This window comes from Zonotrichia leucophrys, chromosome 2 (assembly GCF_028769735.1).
Source record: "Zonotrichia leucophrys gambelii isolate GWCS_2022_RI chromosome 2, RI_Zleu_2.0, whole genome shotgun sequence".
NCBI classification, from domain to species: domain Eukaryota; kingdom Metazoa; phylum Chordata; class Aves; order Passeriformes; family Passerellidae; genus Zonotrichia; species Zonotrichia leucophrys.
The window spans coordinates 82,188,562-82,207,336 of NC_088171.1; the positions used below are offsets into that span (position 1 = coordinate 82,188,562).

The window sequence follows — 18,775 nt, forward strand, 5'->3', positions numbered from 1 at the left end:
ACAAGAGTTTTAAGCTATTTCAGGCCTCAGCTGAAATACATCATAAATCAAGAAGTCCATCTGTCATTGCTTCTGAAATGAAGCTAATTCTACCAGCCAAAAATGATAAATAGAAGTGCTTGAAGTTAAATTTGTTAAACAGTCTCTATACTTGCAATCATTTGCAGCTCTTCTAAAATGGTTCTGAACTTAAATCAATGGACAACCTCATTTTGCTTTTGCTCCTACTCTTTTATTTTAAATCAATCTTTTACTTACTTTTGGACATTGTCATGATACTTTCAACTTTCCTTACAAAGGTCATCCCAATGGGTATCTCTTTATTTGTTCTCTCTTTGTATGATATAGATGCTTTTGAGGCATATGCACAGAAGAATATAACCACAAAAATAGGAAGAGAAAAATTAACTATAGCTCTTGTGTTCTTTCTCCGATACACTCAGGCAAAATAAAACTGTGACAAAAGAGTAGAGGAGTATAAAGTTAATGGCAGGTAAGTAGAACAGATTGAATGTAAAAATTTGCAGAAATGAGATGACAGGTATCAGCTAGACTAGAACACAGACAAAAATGGATCACAGTAATAGTTATTCATCATGACACAATGAGGATGGCACATTGCAAATACTATTTTTAGTCATCTGTAATTAAGACACAATGGATTTATTTTATGCTTCATCCTTAACATTATAATTTTTTACCAGTGATTTAACAAAAAGACTCAAGTTACAGAGGGACTGTGCCACCCACTCATGATTTGATTTAGGACACAAGAAATGCTTGCTTGTGTCCAAGTACAAATTTCTGCTCATTGACAATATTATTTGTTCAGAAGTTCCATCCCTGTTCACTTCTGATATTCATATTTTCCCTCATTTTAATTAGAGTAACAATTTCCACTAAAGCAATTAGAATTTTTCTCCCTAGCAAATCTATCCTTAGTTTTTTCTCCTTTCTATCCTTAGTTTTTTGTCTTTCTACAAGATAACATCAACTCCTTTTAACATCACACAGGCTGCAATTTCCAGAAGCCTTTTTCCGTTTTCATCCCCACCTTAAGGGTGGTAGGCATTTTAAACACCATCAAAATGTTTTCTCTGGTGTGGCAACTGCCCATGGCCCAGGCAATGAGTGACCAATGATGCTGAGTTTGTGTAACATGTTAGGGGTGTTTGAGGAGTGCAGGGAGCTGTTGATATCCTCAGTAGTGACATGGGAACACCCTCTCCCAAAGAGGTCACAGAAATCACTCAAGGCAGATGTGCACAGCACTCCCCAAAACAGTATCTCACCAGGAATATAAGCTGGCCAGAAATTATGCATCCTTCAAAGCAGGGGACTGACTGTGTTAGTTCAGCACATTTCCCATATTGCTGACTTTGGTGGAATTTTTATCTGACTTCAGCCACAAATTAAAGCTGATTGCAAGACAGCAGAGTCCGCAGCACCTGACAGCAGTGAAAGCATCCTCTGCATCCTCAGAGAGTAAGTCCACCTGTGGCAGAACTGCCTTCATTGTATTCCTCTGCTACAGTTTGCCAGCAGAGATAAACTGGGCTGTCTGCCTTAGGAAAGCCACTGTGTTTACTCTGAGCAATCCAGGCAATGAATCACAGGCACCCTGTCAAGGAATCTTCTCAACCCTAGCATGCAGCGAGGAGACAAAAATCTGAGAATGAAAATCGAGTATACTGAAAACCAATACTCATTGTACCTGCTTTAATGATCCTTCTCTTCCTTTCTTAAAAAATAAAGGCTGATGAATATGCCAAGAGCAGATTCACAGCAAGAAAAGTCTGTGTATGCTACATTGATCATTGATTGCTTATTTGCTGGCTTGCCTGGGGAATGATTTACACACACACACACCCTGCATGGGTGGTGATAAGAGGATGTTCCCCTGTCGTCTTCCTCACCCTGGTGCTGGAGGTGTGTATACCATGTGTGTGTATTTCTTGTTTCCCTTGACACTGCATTATTTGAACGTGGAATTAAACAAAGCCAAAGGATGACATGGCTATCTCCATCACATTCACTTTGAGTTTACCAGTATCAGTGATGAAGGAAACAATAATACTCCATCTCTTTATTCTGAATGCTCTGTCATTTAAAAAGAAGGGCATATCCTCTGCAGAGGACAACCCAGAGTCTGCATAAATTGCCCAGTATGAGTTCAGAAACAAAAAAAAAAAAAAAAACAAACAAAAAACCAAAAAAACCCAAAACAAAACCACAAACAAAAACAAAACCCACAAAAAACCCACAAAAACAAAAACAACCCCCCCCAAAAACACCCAAAAAAACCCCACACCACCAAACCCCAAACACAAACAAAACAATAACATAAAGTCAATTAATTAAGAGACAAATAGAGTATCTTATTAAAAATGGGGATTTTATAGCAATTATTTCTGAAATACACAGAAAAAGTTTTTTCCATTGCTGACTCCTGGCTGCTTTACACTTTATGGCAACAGAAGTGCCAGAAAAGAAAGACGAAATTTCAAACCTCAATAATGCCATTGGAATTATTGCCATGAAACCGAAAAAATATTGTCTACCCTGCACATCAATGTTACAAGCAAGTATCAACCATTCTCTTCAGATGTCTTAGATATAGAAGTGATCATCTGAAACTCACAATTACCTGGATCTCTTTTCAGATCAAAGCTGACTATTCTCCAGCGCTGCAAAGCCTCAATAAATGACTCAAAAAACAGCCATGTAATCATTCCTTGCACAAGCCCAGCAGTAAAAGTATAAAACAAAATGTGGTTTATTAGGCCAGCTGGCATGTATACTTTGTCTTTCTGAAGTCTGCATGCACCCTTTTTTTGCAGCCTGACTCACAGTCAACCAGTTTATTTTTAATTTAGCTCTGCTGGGGACGAACTTCCCCAGATGTACTGAATTGCAGAAGTTCACACCATGCCTTGAATATTTTCTTTTAGGAGATTAATCTGGCTTTAGACCAAAACAAAGCAGGAGCACAAATCACATGTAGTCACATAGCAGTGCTTAAGATGCTGTGCTGAAAATCTTATAATGGAAAAATACTGTTGAACTTCAACACAGAAGTTTTATTAGGAAACAAATTGGTAATTTTTAAAGCAAACATCAGGGAAAGGGTTCTACTGGATAGATGGCAGCAGTGGTCCATTAAATCCCCTCCCCCAAACCATCCCTTCGAAATATGTGTAGGCACAAAGTGCCAGGAAAGCAAAAGACCGCAGACATCACATAATGCTGTAGGTAGCAGAGGCACCAAGGAACATCTCAGACTCCCCAGTGTGCAAGATTTGGGTAACCTCTACAGGACTCGCTCCTCCTTTGCAGGTTTCCTGGGGGAATATCTTTTCCATGTCTGAAGCCCACACCTAAAACTATCTGGGTGAAATTACACCCCATGTAAGAGAGGTGCTAGCTGTTGTAAACTGGAGACAAACACATGCAGAGGTCACTTGCAAGAGAGATTCCTGTTGGCTCCGTGCTCCAGGCTGTCAGAGCCCCCCACTAAAAGGCAGCACACGCCTCTATCAAACAGCACTGCACTCCCAGCTCTCCATCACCTGTCAGCTTGCCGAACCTGCACTTGCCCCATCATCCAGGGCATTGGAGGACGTGCTAAACAGGACTGGACCCAATATTGTCCTCTGGGGCACTTCAGCATCCAGCTGAGCTAATCTCTTGTGACCAGCAGTTCAGCCAGTTTTCAAGCCACATCACTGTTATTTCTTTAGACCCGATTTCTTCAGTAGGACAGTAGTAAAATCCATATTACAATTGAGCTCCAAGGATTTCCACTGCTCTGCCCTGATTCAGGAAGGCTATTACATTGGTCAGCTGCTATTTCCTCACCATACACGATGACTAATCCAGATCACCAATTTCTCCTTAGAAATGGTTTCCAGGAGGATTTTCTCTTATCACCTTCCCAGGGAACAAGGCAAAGCTGACCTTATTAAGGTCTTCCTTGTGCTTCATCTGAAGTGATATTTTCTTTCCTCCAGCCCTCGGGAATCTCTCCTGGCTGTCATGACCTTTCAGAGATAATCTAGAGTGGACTCACAATCTACATGTTGAATACATAAATAGAAACAGTGGATAATAATGTTATCCACTGTTAATAATAATACTCACAGAACAGAGATTCCCTCATTCCCCTAAATTTTGTCAGCAATGTCTGTTGATTAAATGAAACTTTACAAAAGCCTTTATAGTCAGTGAGATTAAGAAGAACAAGATCAGTTGTGTTTCTTCATGTGTTTGAAAGCCTCTAGCATGCTACAGGCACTGTAAGAAACAATGAATGAGAGAAATAAATATTTCCACCACGTCTATAGAGCAGTGTGCAGATTTATGCCCTCATTTTTATTTACCATTTGTGCAGTCACAAGTTTCTTTTTCTCTGAAAAAAAAAAATAAATCCTATATTCTTTTGATACCAATAAACGGAGGAAACTACCTGGAAGCTACTTTTACTTGGAAGCATTCATTTGACCTTTTCTGAATTAAAGTTTGCATATATTTTATTAGTATATATAGCTGTGTAAACTGAAGGACACTGTTATCCAGACAAGCATTTCAAAATATATCTTATCTGTAAAGCAAAGACAAAAACTGTATGCAGATCTTGGCAATGCATATCTAAAAGATATATATTTATATTTGAAGAAATATATATTTATTTATATTTATTTTTTGTACTTGGATATACACATGCATGTCTACAAAGACAAATAATATGTTTTACACACCTCATTAAAAAAGAAAAAGCAAAACAACCGTAAACTGCTGAGAGAATTATTATTCCCATGGCCTATAGGCAATGAAAGTTCTGAATGGACTTTGTGAGAAAGTTTTACAAGCATGAAAAATGTTTACATTTACCTTAAAATGCAATACTCTCTGTGTGCAAATTTGTAAGAGCCTTAACAAACTTGCCCATGGGTAGATAAATATAGCCATTTGTACTTAGGAATTACCTTTCTCTTTGGGAATTTTTCAAAAATAGCTTAAAGAAATATCAGTATGTTCTGCTTCTCATAGGAACAGGTATTTTAAAAATTAATGTGTGCGAAATTCTTGGGCATCCAAAAATTTATTTTAAAAACATGACAGTGTTCATCTCTCCCCCTCCTATTTGTGTTTTCTCTAGCTGTTTTAGGCAAGGAAAATATAAAAAATTTACTACCATTAAGTTGTGCCTCTGGGGTGTCAATTGCAAAACCACCCCTTCCCAACAAGCTTAGGAACTGTAACATGAAAAAAGGGAAAGAGATTCTGCCTTCAAAACAGCGTCTTACAAATGCCACAAGCTGATACTTGGCTGTAGTTTTGGTGGCTGATATACTGCTCCTTTCTCATCCTTGCAGAACACAAAAAGGTGGGATAACGAGTGGTTTATCTACAGGAACCTGCTCCCACCATAAGGAAGAGAGTGCAGTATTATCTTAGTCTCAAAATAGTGATCTGTAAGAATCACAAGGAGGGAGCTGGCATTTATCGGGAAAACAGAGGAATTTTTACAACACACAGGATGTACAAATGCACACAGAAGGGCCTATTTCAACATCTGCCTCCAACCAAAAATGCTGAGTAGTTACAACCCCATAATTCTGCTTCAGTCTGGTTTGATGTTCATAAATCAAGGGCAAGTGACACCATTTTCTCACAACATGCAAAAAACTGAAAGCGTTGAGGAGTACTGGAAGCAGCCCTGATGATCTTCCAGCAAGTTACCATACAATGCATTACAAAAAAATAAGGAAACCTAATCAATCATCCATGCAATCAAGTTAAAAGCAGATTAGAAATGAATATTCCAGACTGATGGAGCTCTACAAAACTGCTGTTTTCAAACCAACAGTAGAACCTCCTTTTTTAATAAGCACAATTGGCTTGGAGTGCTTTGTCAACGTGACAAACCTTTTCCACCACAAGTGAAGCATTTATTCAAATGCTAATGAAAGTGAATGTAATTTGTAGTGGTGCTGAATCAACTTTTCAAGACTGTAATTTGCATTTCTATAAAAGTCTGATTCTTTCAAAATGAAATATATTTGAATAGGGTTTTCAGACTAAACAAATTGAAACACTGTTTTTTCCATCAATCCAAAAGCATTTTGATTTCTTTGTGTGAGGCAACTCTAATAATACAGAGCAGATTTTTATATTTACACCGTCTTCATCTAGAGAACAGACATAAAATTAATTAAAATTATCTATAGCTCTTATATTAAAGCATTGTTATCATATATCACAATTTCAACAAATTTGTTTTTCATATTCTGCTAATGTAGATTCATCATTTATTTACCATAACTGACCAGGGCTTCTAGATAGTAACTTTCAGTGATGTAATATTCTTCCTATAATCACTAGCAGGCATGCAGTGATTCTCCATTTTCATTCCTCCATGACACTCCAAAACCCATAAAAGAATAAAAAATTATATTGAAAATATTGTTGCTATTTATTATATAATGACTGTCATGTCTGAAACTGGAGTACTGGATTCAGAGCTGGTCTTCCCAACTCAGATGATACATAATTGAATTAAATCGATCCACAGCTGGAGACATAAATTTTTTCCATTTGAGGACCAGGGATAAATCTGAAGATGTCACATTAAGATGCAGAATGACAGAACTACTCAGAAAAGAAAAAAGTCCCTTTTACACAAAGGACATCCAGTGAAACTGAGACACTAATAAATTGGTTGTGCAAAGCCATCAACATACCAAACTGCTAAATGTATAAATATGCAATGAGAACATCAATTTTTACATTATAGAAAATAAAAGTTGTAAGCATATGGCTTTGTGGGAGCCATAAAACTCAAAGCTGAGTTACAAGCAGCTCATCTCATATCTGCTGCTGTAAGTGTTCTTCTATTCTTCTTTTTAAAAGCTCAGCTGCAGAATAATGGACCAAATAGGCCAATTTAGTACGATTTATCACTACCTCGACCTGCAGCTGAATTTGTCTATTTAAACAGGTCATTTTTGAGTCAGATACATTTAAAATTATCTCTGGCATGGTGTTGACCAAAGTTTTAAAAAGCACGAAGTCTTCAGATATAGGCATCTGATATGCTGTCTGCTATGGACACTACTTTAGCCAAGCATCGGACTGACAAAATATTTTCATCCTCAACAGCTCAGAATTATTATCATCTGGGAAGCAGCATCAGCAAGGATACAGCACAACATTCAGATGAAACATGCAGTGTGCATTTTCCATATGGTTTATGTGACAACACATCCTTGTATAGTAACAGTAATTGTTATTAGGCTGCATAAAATATTACTGCTGGAAAAGAATTTGCATTACATTCAGGACAGGTTTCAAAAAAATTGTAATTTTCAGAGTATGAAATACAATACAGTAACTAAGAGCAGTGAGACACTGGTTAATGGAAGAGTCTACATCAAACTGCACCAGTGCCACCAACTGCAGCATTCTATGCATCTCCTGCCCTGTGCAGCAATATGAATGAGGGCAAAGAACAAGCAGGAAACTGAAGAACACTTAACAAACACAAATAAGTGGGTTTTTTAAAATTGAATATATTGGAATAGTAACACCTTCACTGCAATGATCTAACCAGTTGAATTAAAACTGAACAACATAACCTGCCCAGTGAATGCTCTGAGAAGTTTTAATGAAAACTAGTTATGATTGCTTGGCACTATTAAAAAACCCCCAACAATCCAAAAGCATAAGAAATATATATTAAAATAATTATAGAAGAATGAAGGGGTGAGGAAGACACTTTCATCTGAAGAAATCGCCGCATGGACATTTCTGTTGGGCAAGGAAGACAGAAATAATTTTGTCCTATGAGTCTCCCTAAAAGCAGGACATATCTGAAGCTAACACCTACCAGTGGATGCAGTTGATAAAAACAACAAAAAACCCACCTTGTCAAAAAACCAAAAAAAACAAACAAAAAAACCCCCATGAGATGACTTCACTGCGTTCCTGAGTATAAGCAGCAGCTGATGTGTTAATTATCAGTTGTACAGCTACACTGGGAATAGCTCATGAATTTTCAGAACTTCTGGTTTATATATATATATATATATATATACACACACATGAGCAGTCATATGTAAAATCAGGGCTGGGGGAAACCAGACACAAGGCCTCTGCTACAAAATCTGTGTTGTGGGTTCACACATATTAAAATGTACACATTCCCATATGTGGCCTCATCTTCAGATAAACTAGATACAAACAAAACAATAAATTTCAGCAAATACAGGTTTGGAGGGTTATTTCAAAATGCATTTAAAAGTCCATTATTTCAGGGATACAATTTGGGACAAGAACTTTCCCTGGTATACTCATATATGTTGATCTGTATCAAGCAGTGATCTGAGCTGGGAGGCTTTGTTCATTTCCTACATTACTTTAGGCTTTTAGACAGAGAAACATGAACATATAAAAATAGAAAGAAACTTATGAGCAGAATTCCCACTAATATTACTAGCAAAAGCTACTTTCTCTTTAACTAATTAATACTCCCATTCCTTATTTCCCATTCCAAAAGTAAAATTTGAGCAATTAAGCTAAAACCTGTGGCTTTGGGGCCTTATTTCCAAAGGAAACAAGCAGACAGCAATACACATTCCCCAGGACTCATGAAAAACAGGACAGGGCTTCTGTGTGAAACAGATTCAACAAGCATAGCACACCAGTTGGTACTGACTGCTCTCCTCACAAAGTTGGGCAGAACAAGTACTGACAGAGGACAAGTCAATTTTACTAAATAAAGCTGTGTTTGCTAATCTACTCAAAATGTTCATTTCAGCAATCTAATTCCCCTTAGGACAAAACATTTCATTTTGTGTAAAACACTGTGATTCATCACAAATCATGGTTGCTGATAACTGGAAATGGTGAAAGGAACAAGTTAGTTCCCTATTTCAAAATTGCCAACGAAATATTCTTTGCAACACAGCCCCCCCCCTTACTCCAAGAGCTTATGAGACCCAATCAACCTGTACTTTTACTCCCAATAACCTCTCTCCAACCCCTCACCCCTGCGCTGTTCAATATCTAAGGTGCCATTCAGTAAGTTCAACACTTAAAATGGACACACAAGTGATGTTATGTGATTCTGGCATTTCTTTCATCTGGCCTTGTAATTTTCCAAAAGAAACTTCTCAAGATACTGAGTATCTTCACACACTGCTAAAAAATCCTATTCATTCTATTTCTGCCAATATGCTAGATTTCCTGAAAAGATATGAGAGAAGAGGGAAGGAAAAGGAAAGGACAAAGAGGGGCAAGAAACATGCCAATACTACTATTGCTTCCAGGTGCAGGAAAGTCAGCTTTAGTTTAGAAGCAGCAAACTGACAAAATTTGGCATGACCTTAATAATTTGGTAAGTCAAATTATTTTTATTTGATATAATTATTATTATTATTTATCTTTTAAAAACTGTAGTTTAAAAGAAATTTCGATGTCGACCCTGTTTCACAAATGCAGAATAGCATTAAGAAACTACTGAGAAAAAAGGCCATAAGCGATGCACTGGGAGGGCAGCTTCAGCACAACCACTAGTCCTTGTTAGCAGCATAAAAATTGCAAACCTCCTAAATGTAACCGCACACAATCCTCACTACTTCTTTTAAATAACAAAGCTATTCTGCAACAAATTCTGCAATTTTGAGGAAAAGCAGATATGTGGTATTTCTCTAGTAGAAGAAAATTAAAAGATGTTAAAAAAAACCACCCTCCTTAAGTTTGGAAAATTTATTAAAACCCACCCCGCACGCTCTTCTAAAAGATACACTGAGTCATAAATCAGCATTATCTAATTACAGAGAAACACAATGCAATTAAGAAAAACACAGCTTTTACTGCAAGCCTTTTCTGTCTCCATGATTCCTGTGTCTCAAAGGTCCTCCTCATTCAGCGTTGCTGAAAGAAACTTCCTCCTCAGGTAACACACAGTGATGTTTGCTGGAGTTATTTGAGCTTTGGGCTTTGCACCATGCAGTTATAAATTTAATAATAACCTGCAACAATTTTTTGTGGTTCTAAGATATCATAATAAAGCTAAGGATTTACCCCTAAATCATCTAAATGTTTTAATTTTGCTGAGGATTGATAAAGGAGAGGAGAAATGCGCAGACACCAACTGTACATCTGTCAAATGCAACGCACACAGTCAGAAAAGGACACTCAGCTGTCAGTATCCCAAAGGGTGCCATGCAGTGACCTGCAATATTACCAAAATGGATTGTGGGATGTAAGTCTGAAAATGAATACCTGCAAGAGATATGGGGAAAGCTGAAGCTAGCAGTCAGGAAATCATTGCTTTTTCTGTAATCTCCAAGCACTTTTGAGTGGAACAGAAAACCCTGAGAATGTACATGATATAGTAAGTGTTTTTTCTAAACAAGCCCCAGCCAACAGAAGATGGTTAAAGATTTATCTTTATTATTCTAAAGTTAGTAGATTTTTCTTTCATTAATAGTTTCCAAAAATATGTAAAAGCTGATTCACTGATGCAAAATGTTGACATTTGCCTTGTGTTCATCATTTCCATGAGTTTAAAATTACTTTTGAAAAAGAAGCACTTCTGTTCTTTTTTATGTGCTAAAGATTAAAAAATGCAGCTTGCAATTACTGTAAGCCACCTCTCTCTATGGAGTTTTTTCTGTAGAGATTATATGACAGAGATTGATATAACCACTCTGCTGAAGACCTCCTGCACAAAAGTTTAGTTGGTATCTTCCAAAGTTACTAAAATAATCATTGCACAGATTATATCATAATCTTACTTCCAGGAACTTCACTGGAATGTTTCTTCTTTAAACACATGGTTTTATTCTAACTGATCATTCTAATTTTTCAATTTTTTAAAAAATTTACCTACCAGTTAACTAATAATAACTAGAAAACAACGAAAGTTGCAGCAAGTGATGTGGCTCTGATTATGTGTAAGTCAAAACAAAACAACAATTCCTCCCAGGAAATAAATAATGATTTGCCTAAAACATTTACTCACACTTTGTGTTTATCTTTAAAGGTCTAAGCATGACTTGGAATCGAGGAGACAACATGGATGTTTAGAAGTCAGAAAAAGCAGAGGGAAGAGAGCAGGGCTCTGAAGAGAAGCCTGAATGACTTAGTTTTACTTTTCCACCTATTTGTACTCCAAATGTCTCTTGTTAGAAAGACAACCACACACTTCAGTAATTTGCTTTCAGCCACTTTATTTTGCAGTGGGTGGCCATACATAAGGGCAACTACTTTCAAAACACCGTATTTTCTATGTCTTCAATTTCAGAAGATTAATTTAGTAATTTGAGAAAGTATTTACCAAGCAATATTATTCAATTAACCAAATTCAACACAACTGGTGAGTTTGCACATAAATTAAACCACAAATGTTTCAGAGACAGGAATGAAAACAATTTCAAAAGAATTATACAGGAAGATCTAATAAGCATTAAAATGGTGTGTTGCAAATTTTGAGACATGATATAATTATGTGATGGAAAAGCCAATTATTTAAGAGAGCTTTGGAGTTGAAATTTTTCAGTAACCTGTCTGTGGAATACCTTAGACATTCATTCCTTTTGGCAGTTATTGTGCAAGAAGAAAATATACAAGCAGTCTCAGGAAGTATCTAGGAAGTGTTCAAGTAAATATTGGCAAGCCAGTAATGTATTTCATGATTCACAGATCATTGTGCAACATATTTATTCTGTAACATCTTTGTGTATATATTATAGGAAAAGATACATGATGTAATGTGAAGATACAGTTATGCTTGTACAAGTGCAGAAGTTTTTAGTTTATACAGGAACCCAATCTTAAGACGAAAAATCAAGGCACTGAGACAGTCCAATATGAAACATCTCTAAAAAACCATACACTTCAAAGGCCAGCCTGGTTTGTTGTCATTTAAAAGGTTTCATGTTCCTGTTGGAAAGGTCAGTAGAGAAAGTTAACCTTTGTGTGACTACTGACAGAACTTTTGGCAGTTACTTTTAGTCAAAAACAGATGTGTAAAAGGAAGTATTTTGTATTACAAAGATATAGGGAAAGCTCAACATTTAGCTCCAAACATCCTGCAAATATCGTTTTGCTTCTCGAAGCATGGCCAGGCTCTTCATTGCTTCCAATTTGTCAGCTTCCATTTCCACGCTCAAAATGTCTACTACAGCATCACTTACATTATCAGCCATGTGCTTCTTATCTCTGAAAAACAAAAAATAGAGAAGGAAAAGTCATATAGTGTATTTTTCCATTTATCAATAGCTTCAGAGGCAGACAACAGGAAAGAATCATTAAAAAAATCCCCAACAAAAATAGAGCTTTTATATTGTACAGCATGATTCTCAGACTTTTCCTGTAGCTGAGCATTGACATGAACTAGGATTTCTCTCAATCAAACACTACATAGTTTTCAGCATGCTGTAATTCCTAAGGAAAAAAAAAACCCTTGCAACCCTAGTTGAGCTGGCAGAGAATAACTGGTTTCTTTCTAAGGAAGAACTGAACCTGTTGAATGAGCTTTGATTCCTATATCACTGCAGAGCTCAAATATTAAAGAAAAAAAACCAAATTAAAAATTGGTACCAAACCCCTCACTTATTAATAATATTATTTTCAATACAAATAGCTGACATTTACATCTGCAGGAGAACACATTAAGATTGGGCCCTATATTCAAACAGTTTGTCCATTTATCAACAAACTTTCTAAAAACCTTGAGCCTCCAGGTAAGTTAGTAACAAAACCTCCCCATGTAAAATTTATTACTATGACAGAGCTTTAGTATTCTGGAGCATCTAAACCTGGAACACAGAAGACTGCTATTGTCTCACAGATGAGCGGTTTCTCATCACATCTGTTCACATATATAATTTTCTAAAGAGAAATCAACTGTCTTGAAATCTGTATCATTTAATTGAATACTGAACAAAAAAAGGAAAATCAATAATAAGCAACTAAAACAATCAGTGGAACTGTGTGGTTACAAGCTGTACTTCAAGATTATACTGGAAAACAGTAGACAGTCCAGCTCTCCAGGAAGGCTCTTTCAGCATCATATTGGTCCTTTCTTTCAGACAGCTCTAAGCCTTTCCAAAGCCTCAAACTTCTGCTATTCTCTTTCTGAACAGTCCATTTCCACTGTACTCACCCACATATATAGAAGTAACCTCTCTCCTTCAGCAGAACTCTGGCAACTTCCTTAGCACAAAGCCTAAGGACATCTTGCACATATTTAGGGGGGGCCACTTCCGCAGTTGAAGAGTCTCTTGAGAAACAAACCTTAAGGTGAGTTAAGGTTCCATTTTTAAGAAAACACTGGAGCTCATCTCTGAAAGGTAATAAAAACCTGTTAGCAATGGCTCAGAGATGAGCACTCCCCCATGAATACAAAAGAGATGTTAAATGGTGAACTTGCTTGAACAAATAGTCCCGATCCTGATGCCGACAACCAAAGAACAGCCATGTTTCTCCAAATTCCCAGTCTGTATGTTGTTCTCTGAGCTTTTGCCTAAAGAAAAAAAAATCAAACCTTTTTTATCAAGTGAAGAATCTGAAACATATATAAACTAATTTTCATTTAAAGTAAAATTTTAAAAAGCCTCTCGATTGGCAGAAACTTAAAACAATTTAGGTAAATCAAAGTCAAACCCTCATTTGATTTTCTTGACCACTCACTTTCAGACTAGCTCAAGATCAAACAGTTGGTTTTTTTTTTTGTCACAGTTTCATATTGGAATAGTCAAGACTGACATACCCAAACATCTCACAAAATAATCCTGACTGATTCACTACCTAGGTAATCACTGCCTTTTATCCTTCATTGGAAGCTATGTAAAACCACTTGGGGAAACTCAGCAGTTTTAGAAGGCTTTCCATTTAGCTGTAGATACCTGCTAGATATTATGACTAACAATTTATTAACTATCACATCATCAGAAAAATTATTTCATTTTCTTGAAATAATGCTGGAAGTGTTATTTTAAAGGAGTTTTAGCTGCCATTTTCTAGTTACACCAAGATAGAGATATTTCATTTGTACTTTAAAATAAAATGCAAAATACTTTTGAGAGGTAAAGGTATATTTGAGAATCAAAATTAAGGAGTACACAATGATTTGGCTAAAGCAAGGCATGGAGTTAGAAACACCATGTCAGAATTTCACTTTTCTGTCAAATAAAATGCTTTGAAAATTGCTATAGGACCCAAGAAACTCCATTACCTTGCTGGCACTAATGAGTCACATTAGAATATGTACTGGTTACCGTTAAAACTTAGAACCATTCCCACCCAAATACTTCACTCCTACTGTTCTTTTCCTCAAAATTATCAAGGTTTTACATATTCTTTGTGATGTGCTGTCACTTTTTGAACAAACATCTCTTGGCCTTGCAAAATTACACTGCTGTAGCTGAAGAGGGAAAATAAGAGATCCACCTTCCCTCACACACAAACTCCCAAAGACTAGTGCTGAGTTGAAGGTACTGGTGCTAAGCTCCTTATCTTAAAACACAAAAATGTAAACCACACAGAAATAAGACAATATGGGAGAAATCTATACATTCACCATGCCTTTTAATATAGATGCCATTTCTCAAGGAAGTGGATTGAATAACAAACTTAAGCCAATCAACACATTATAAAAAACTATCATACTCTTACAGGCCTTCCACCAGCAACACAAAGAGATAAAGGATTTAATTTTTGATTACTATTTCTGCAATTCACTCAACTTCTCATATCTACTATGAATAGTAAATACAGTCAGATGAAAATGTAAGTTTTACTACTTTGAAAAACAAATAAATACATGAAAAATGCTTGTTTAAAATTATTAAGACTGCTTATAATCAGCATATCACCATTACATAAAGGAAAAAAACAATTAACTGCATTTATACTCAAACCCTCAGGCTGTATTTCTCCTCAACATAAAAAGGCTGCTCTCCAGATAACAACTTGGTACATACCTATGTTGTAGGAAACCAATAAATGGTGCAATTCCAGTTCCTGGACCAACCATAATGAATGGCACAGATGGGTCTGCAGGTAAGTGGAAAGCATTGTTTGGACGAGGAAAAATAGAGATCTAAAATAAAATCAGGTAAAATATAATTGAAGGGTATTCTTAAGCCTTAAAAACACCATGACATTTTTAGAACCTTCAGGATATTTACACAGCATATGTACCCACACACTCTTCTAAATCCTGAGCTTCAGAGTTCATCTTTAATGCCACACAGACATTTAGCATAAAATCTCACAGAAGTTTCTGGAGAAAAAAAAAACAAACAACAAAACTACACCATATTTACAAACCTATTAATCCATCTGGAGGAAAACTGGGATAAACCCCACAGACATGAGTTGCTGAATATGAAAACTGACTGCACCACAAATTTGGGGAATACTGTTACAGAATGCACAGAAAGATTGCTGTTGGCATTCAAAGAGAAGTAAAGCTAGTTTATTGCTATCAAAGGCAACTCAACCTTTTTTCACATTGTGGGAGGTCAGGATTTGTTTATAGTGAATTGAAGCCTGCTGGTAAAGAGCTTGCTTTCTTAATTTTCGTAAGTTTGACATGATTTCCAAAAGTGCATATGGTTGAGGGGAGGCACATAACAGCTCTAAGATCTTGGAAAATATTTTATATAATCCCAGTGATAAACAGTAATTCTAATTTTCATATCTGTATCAGAAAGGAAGTCATATTTTCATATGAGCTCCATAACTATCCTCTGAGACACAGCCAAAAAAATCTATAGAAAACAAGAGATTACTATTTTTAATTCCAAGAGATTATTCAAGACTCAGCAGCAGCCATAGCAAAGCTTCATACAATAAAGTCATAAGTAAATATGTAATTTGTTTTGTACATTAATTATGAAAGGATTTGAATTTACTTTCAAGTTTAGCAAAGGAGAAAGGCAGTAGACCAAGTTATTTAAACTTTGTTGTGTAAATCTGAAAGGTTTAGCACTGTTAATTTTTTTTATATCTTAATTTACTACAGATATGACAATGTTAAAGAGCATTATTTTCCTAGTTTCATGATGATAAAAAAATAGAATAATTCTTGCTGGTGAGGAATGATACTTTATATATATACACTTCACACCACACTTGAGTTAGGAGGATATTTACCCTATTAATGATTCCAAACTGGTCATTCTTTCAAAACAGACTGCAAATGGTAAACACATTTATACTGTAAAGTGTATTCAATTTATCTAATATATTTTTGCATAAGATCACACTCATCTGTTCTGCGTGGTTATCCCATATATTTCTGCAATCTATGTGCACTGCTGCCCATTTATCTATGCTGAATTCTAGCTTGTGCAGTAGACAAAATTGTTTCTAAACTTTACCCAGACTCATTTTGTAATAATATTTTTTTTTCTTTTTATCCACTTCTTTTTCTTTTATGATCTTCAATTAATTTGATATCAATTATACTTTAAATAAAGAGCAAATATGAACACTGGAATAAGATATATGATGCACATATTAATCTTTGCATTAGTTTAAAAAATGAAGATAACTTGTATGGTGTTTTTCCCCATTTTGTCTGACTGATACCTTGAATTATTGGCATGGTTTTCTTTCAACCAAATTCTATTCTTGTTTCCATTTTTCATAATCAAATATAGATTAGGCTGCCAGTAGTTCTTTTAGAGAAAAGACATGTATATCACACATATCAATTATATAGTAGAATTCCTATTTTTTAATAATTAGCTTAGACCTAGTGGCTTTGAGATGGATTAATTACACAGAATCTCTGCCACAAAATGAAATGAGGGGAAAAAAAAATAAATAAGTACCTTCTCCCAGTAATATCAACTGTGCTAATCAATCACTGATACATGCCAGAAAAAACCACAGAGGACTGTCCCCTGTGTCATAGTCAATAACTTGGCCTTTGCAAACTCTGGAAGACCTGACAAGAAATGTGAGTTTTACAGTTTCTCCCCTATTACCTGCCACTGCTTCCTGGAAATGACCCAGTGCCTCACTCTTGTGATGCAAACAGTCACAACCATTTAATTACAAAGTGGTAGTTTAGTCCACGAAAACATCCTTCGAGATACACTTAGAGCTACAGAGGGGTGGAAAACAACTCTGGCCTTTCAGCAATGGGAAATTTCACAACTTAGGTAAACATAGGTAAGTAAAATTTAACTTTAGTGTTTAGGAATCAAGTTCTGGACATGTTATACAGAAGTAGGATAGAACTGCAAAATTAGGGTTTATGCTGCCAAACCACCTGCCCTACATCACAACAGTGAACAAAGAAACCTGCAGTTTTTTCAGACATGCATACATTTAACAGTTAATGACTTCAGAGCTAATATTCATACCTTTTCAGTTGAAGAGCTTTCTCCTTTTGTACCCTGAGAGTTTTTACTGAGGTGCAGTAGAGGTGCAACTAACTCAGCAAGCCACCCTGTACAAACTCCTTTCCGCGAGACTGGTCTAGAGGGACCGGCAGGGAACTCCACAACATTAAACACAAAGCACAGCCTTCCTGGCTGATATAAGTCTGAACTGCAAAGACAAAAATGTTAAAAACCTACCTAAAACCTGAGAAACAGCTGTACAATCTTGCAGCAGGTCTGTATGCAGCCCAAACTATTTCAATCAAATCAAGATACTCAATGTTCAGCTAACTGCATAATATTTATATTTAGTCGGAAATTGTTTTAAGGCTGGACTCAAAAGCCAGTGTCCACAGAAGGGAATCCGAATTCCTACCAGATTTACCTGTGTGTGAGCTTGTTCCTGAGAGCTTTACCAAAGTCTTGTCACAAACTCAGAACAATATTCTTTGAAATAATCTATGTTTTTTGCAATAGGATCACAACTATGTTTTCTCCTTTACTCCTCTCCTTCCTCAGATTCTAACATACACAAACATATTTGAGAAAAACCCCATACCTAAATAACTAAGAAGATACAATTTGAATACTTCATTACCTTGAGACAGAGTAAGATCTGGCTTGTAATTTAGGAAGATGTTCTGTAGAATAGAAAAAAAGAAGTATCACTTATTTGATTCACCCCAATGAAGATATTGTATAATGAGTATTTATACCACAACTGACTACAAGGTATTTTAATTTAACTGCAATTTTACTCTAGTAACATTCAGCGTTTGTGGTTCAGAAACAAGCAATTAAGACCTGAACTCTATTTTGAATGGGCTTTGGACTTTGTGGAACGTCAATTAGAGATCCTATACAATGAAACCATAACACTTAACTTATGGGCTTCTTGGTCAAACAAAAGTGACTGTAAGGTGTACAGAAGAGCTGCCAGTTACTCCACCTCAAATGAGGTGAAGCTTGAAATTTAATTTTCCCCACCTTTCCTCTATTAGCTCAAAAGCTCTCAGAATAGAAGCTGCTTTATTGAATGTTTCCTATATATATAATATAATGTCCTAGAAGAAGCAGATGTGCCAGCTCAGTTTCAAACCACTGATTACCTATGCAAAGTTTTGAAATCTCAGCTGAAAAAACAAGATACAGGAGTTCACAGACATTTTCTGAACAAGCAACCCCTTACATATATCATACATACACTTATGTCTATCTATGTATGTACAAAAGCAGAACTACTCTTTTTGTCAATACATGGACACCCTGACACATTTTAAAGGTGCTCTACATAAGATAGTTGCTAGGTGGAGTTAAGAAAAGGCAGTGCAGTGAAATTACTTAAACAAGACACTAAATCCATTCAG

At 36.1% G+C, this 18,775-nt stretch overlaps 1 protein-coding gene across 5 annotated transcripts in view; it reads right to left on the bottom strand.

Moving 5' to 3' along the window:
- Positions 1-11,226: 11,226 nt before the first annotated feature.
- MTRR (5-methyltetrahydrofolate-homocysteine methyltransferase reductase) overlaps positions 11,227-18,775 on the bottom strand; it is a 28,453-nt gene continuing 20,904 nt past the window's right edge. For all 5 annotated transcript variants that reach the window (XM_064705526.1, XM_064705523.1, XM_064705524.1 and 2 more), the window contains 6 exons: positions 18,007-18,049; positions 17,391-17,577; positions 14,994-15,112; positions 13,442-13,534; positions 13,175-13,354; positions 11,227-12,228 (listed from right to left, as the gene is read on the bottom strand). In XM_064705526.1, coding sequence (XP_064561596.1) covers positions 12,084-12,228; positions 13,175-13,354; positions 13,442-13,534; positions 14,994-15,112; positions 17,391-17,577; positions 18,007-18,049 — 767 coding nt within the window. In that variant the 3' untranslated portion in view covers positions 11,227-12,083. The remainder of the gene's footprint in view (positions 12,229-13,174; positions 13,355-13,441; positions 13,535-14,993; positions 15,113-17,390; positions 17,578-18,006; positions 18,050-18,775) is intronic.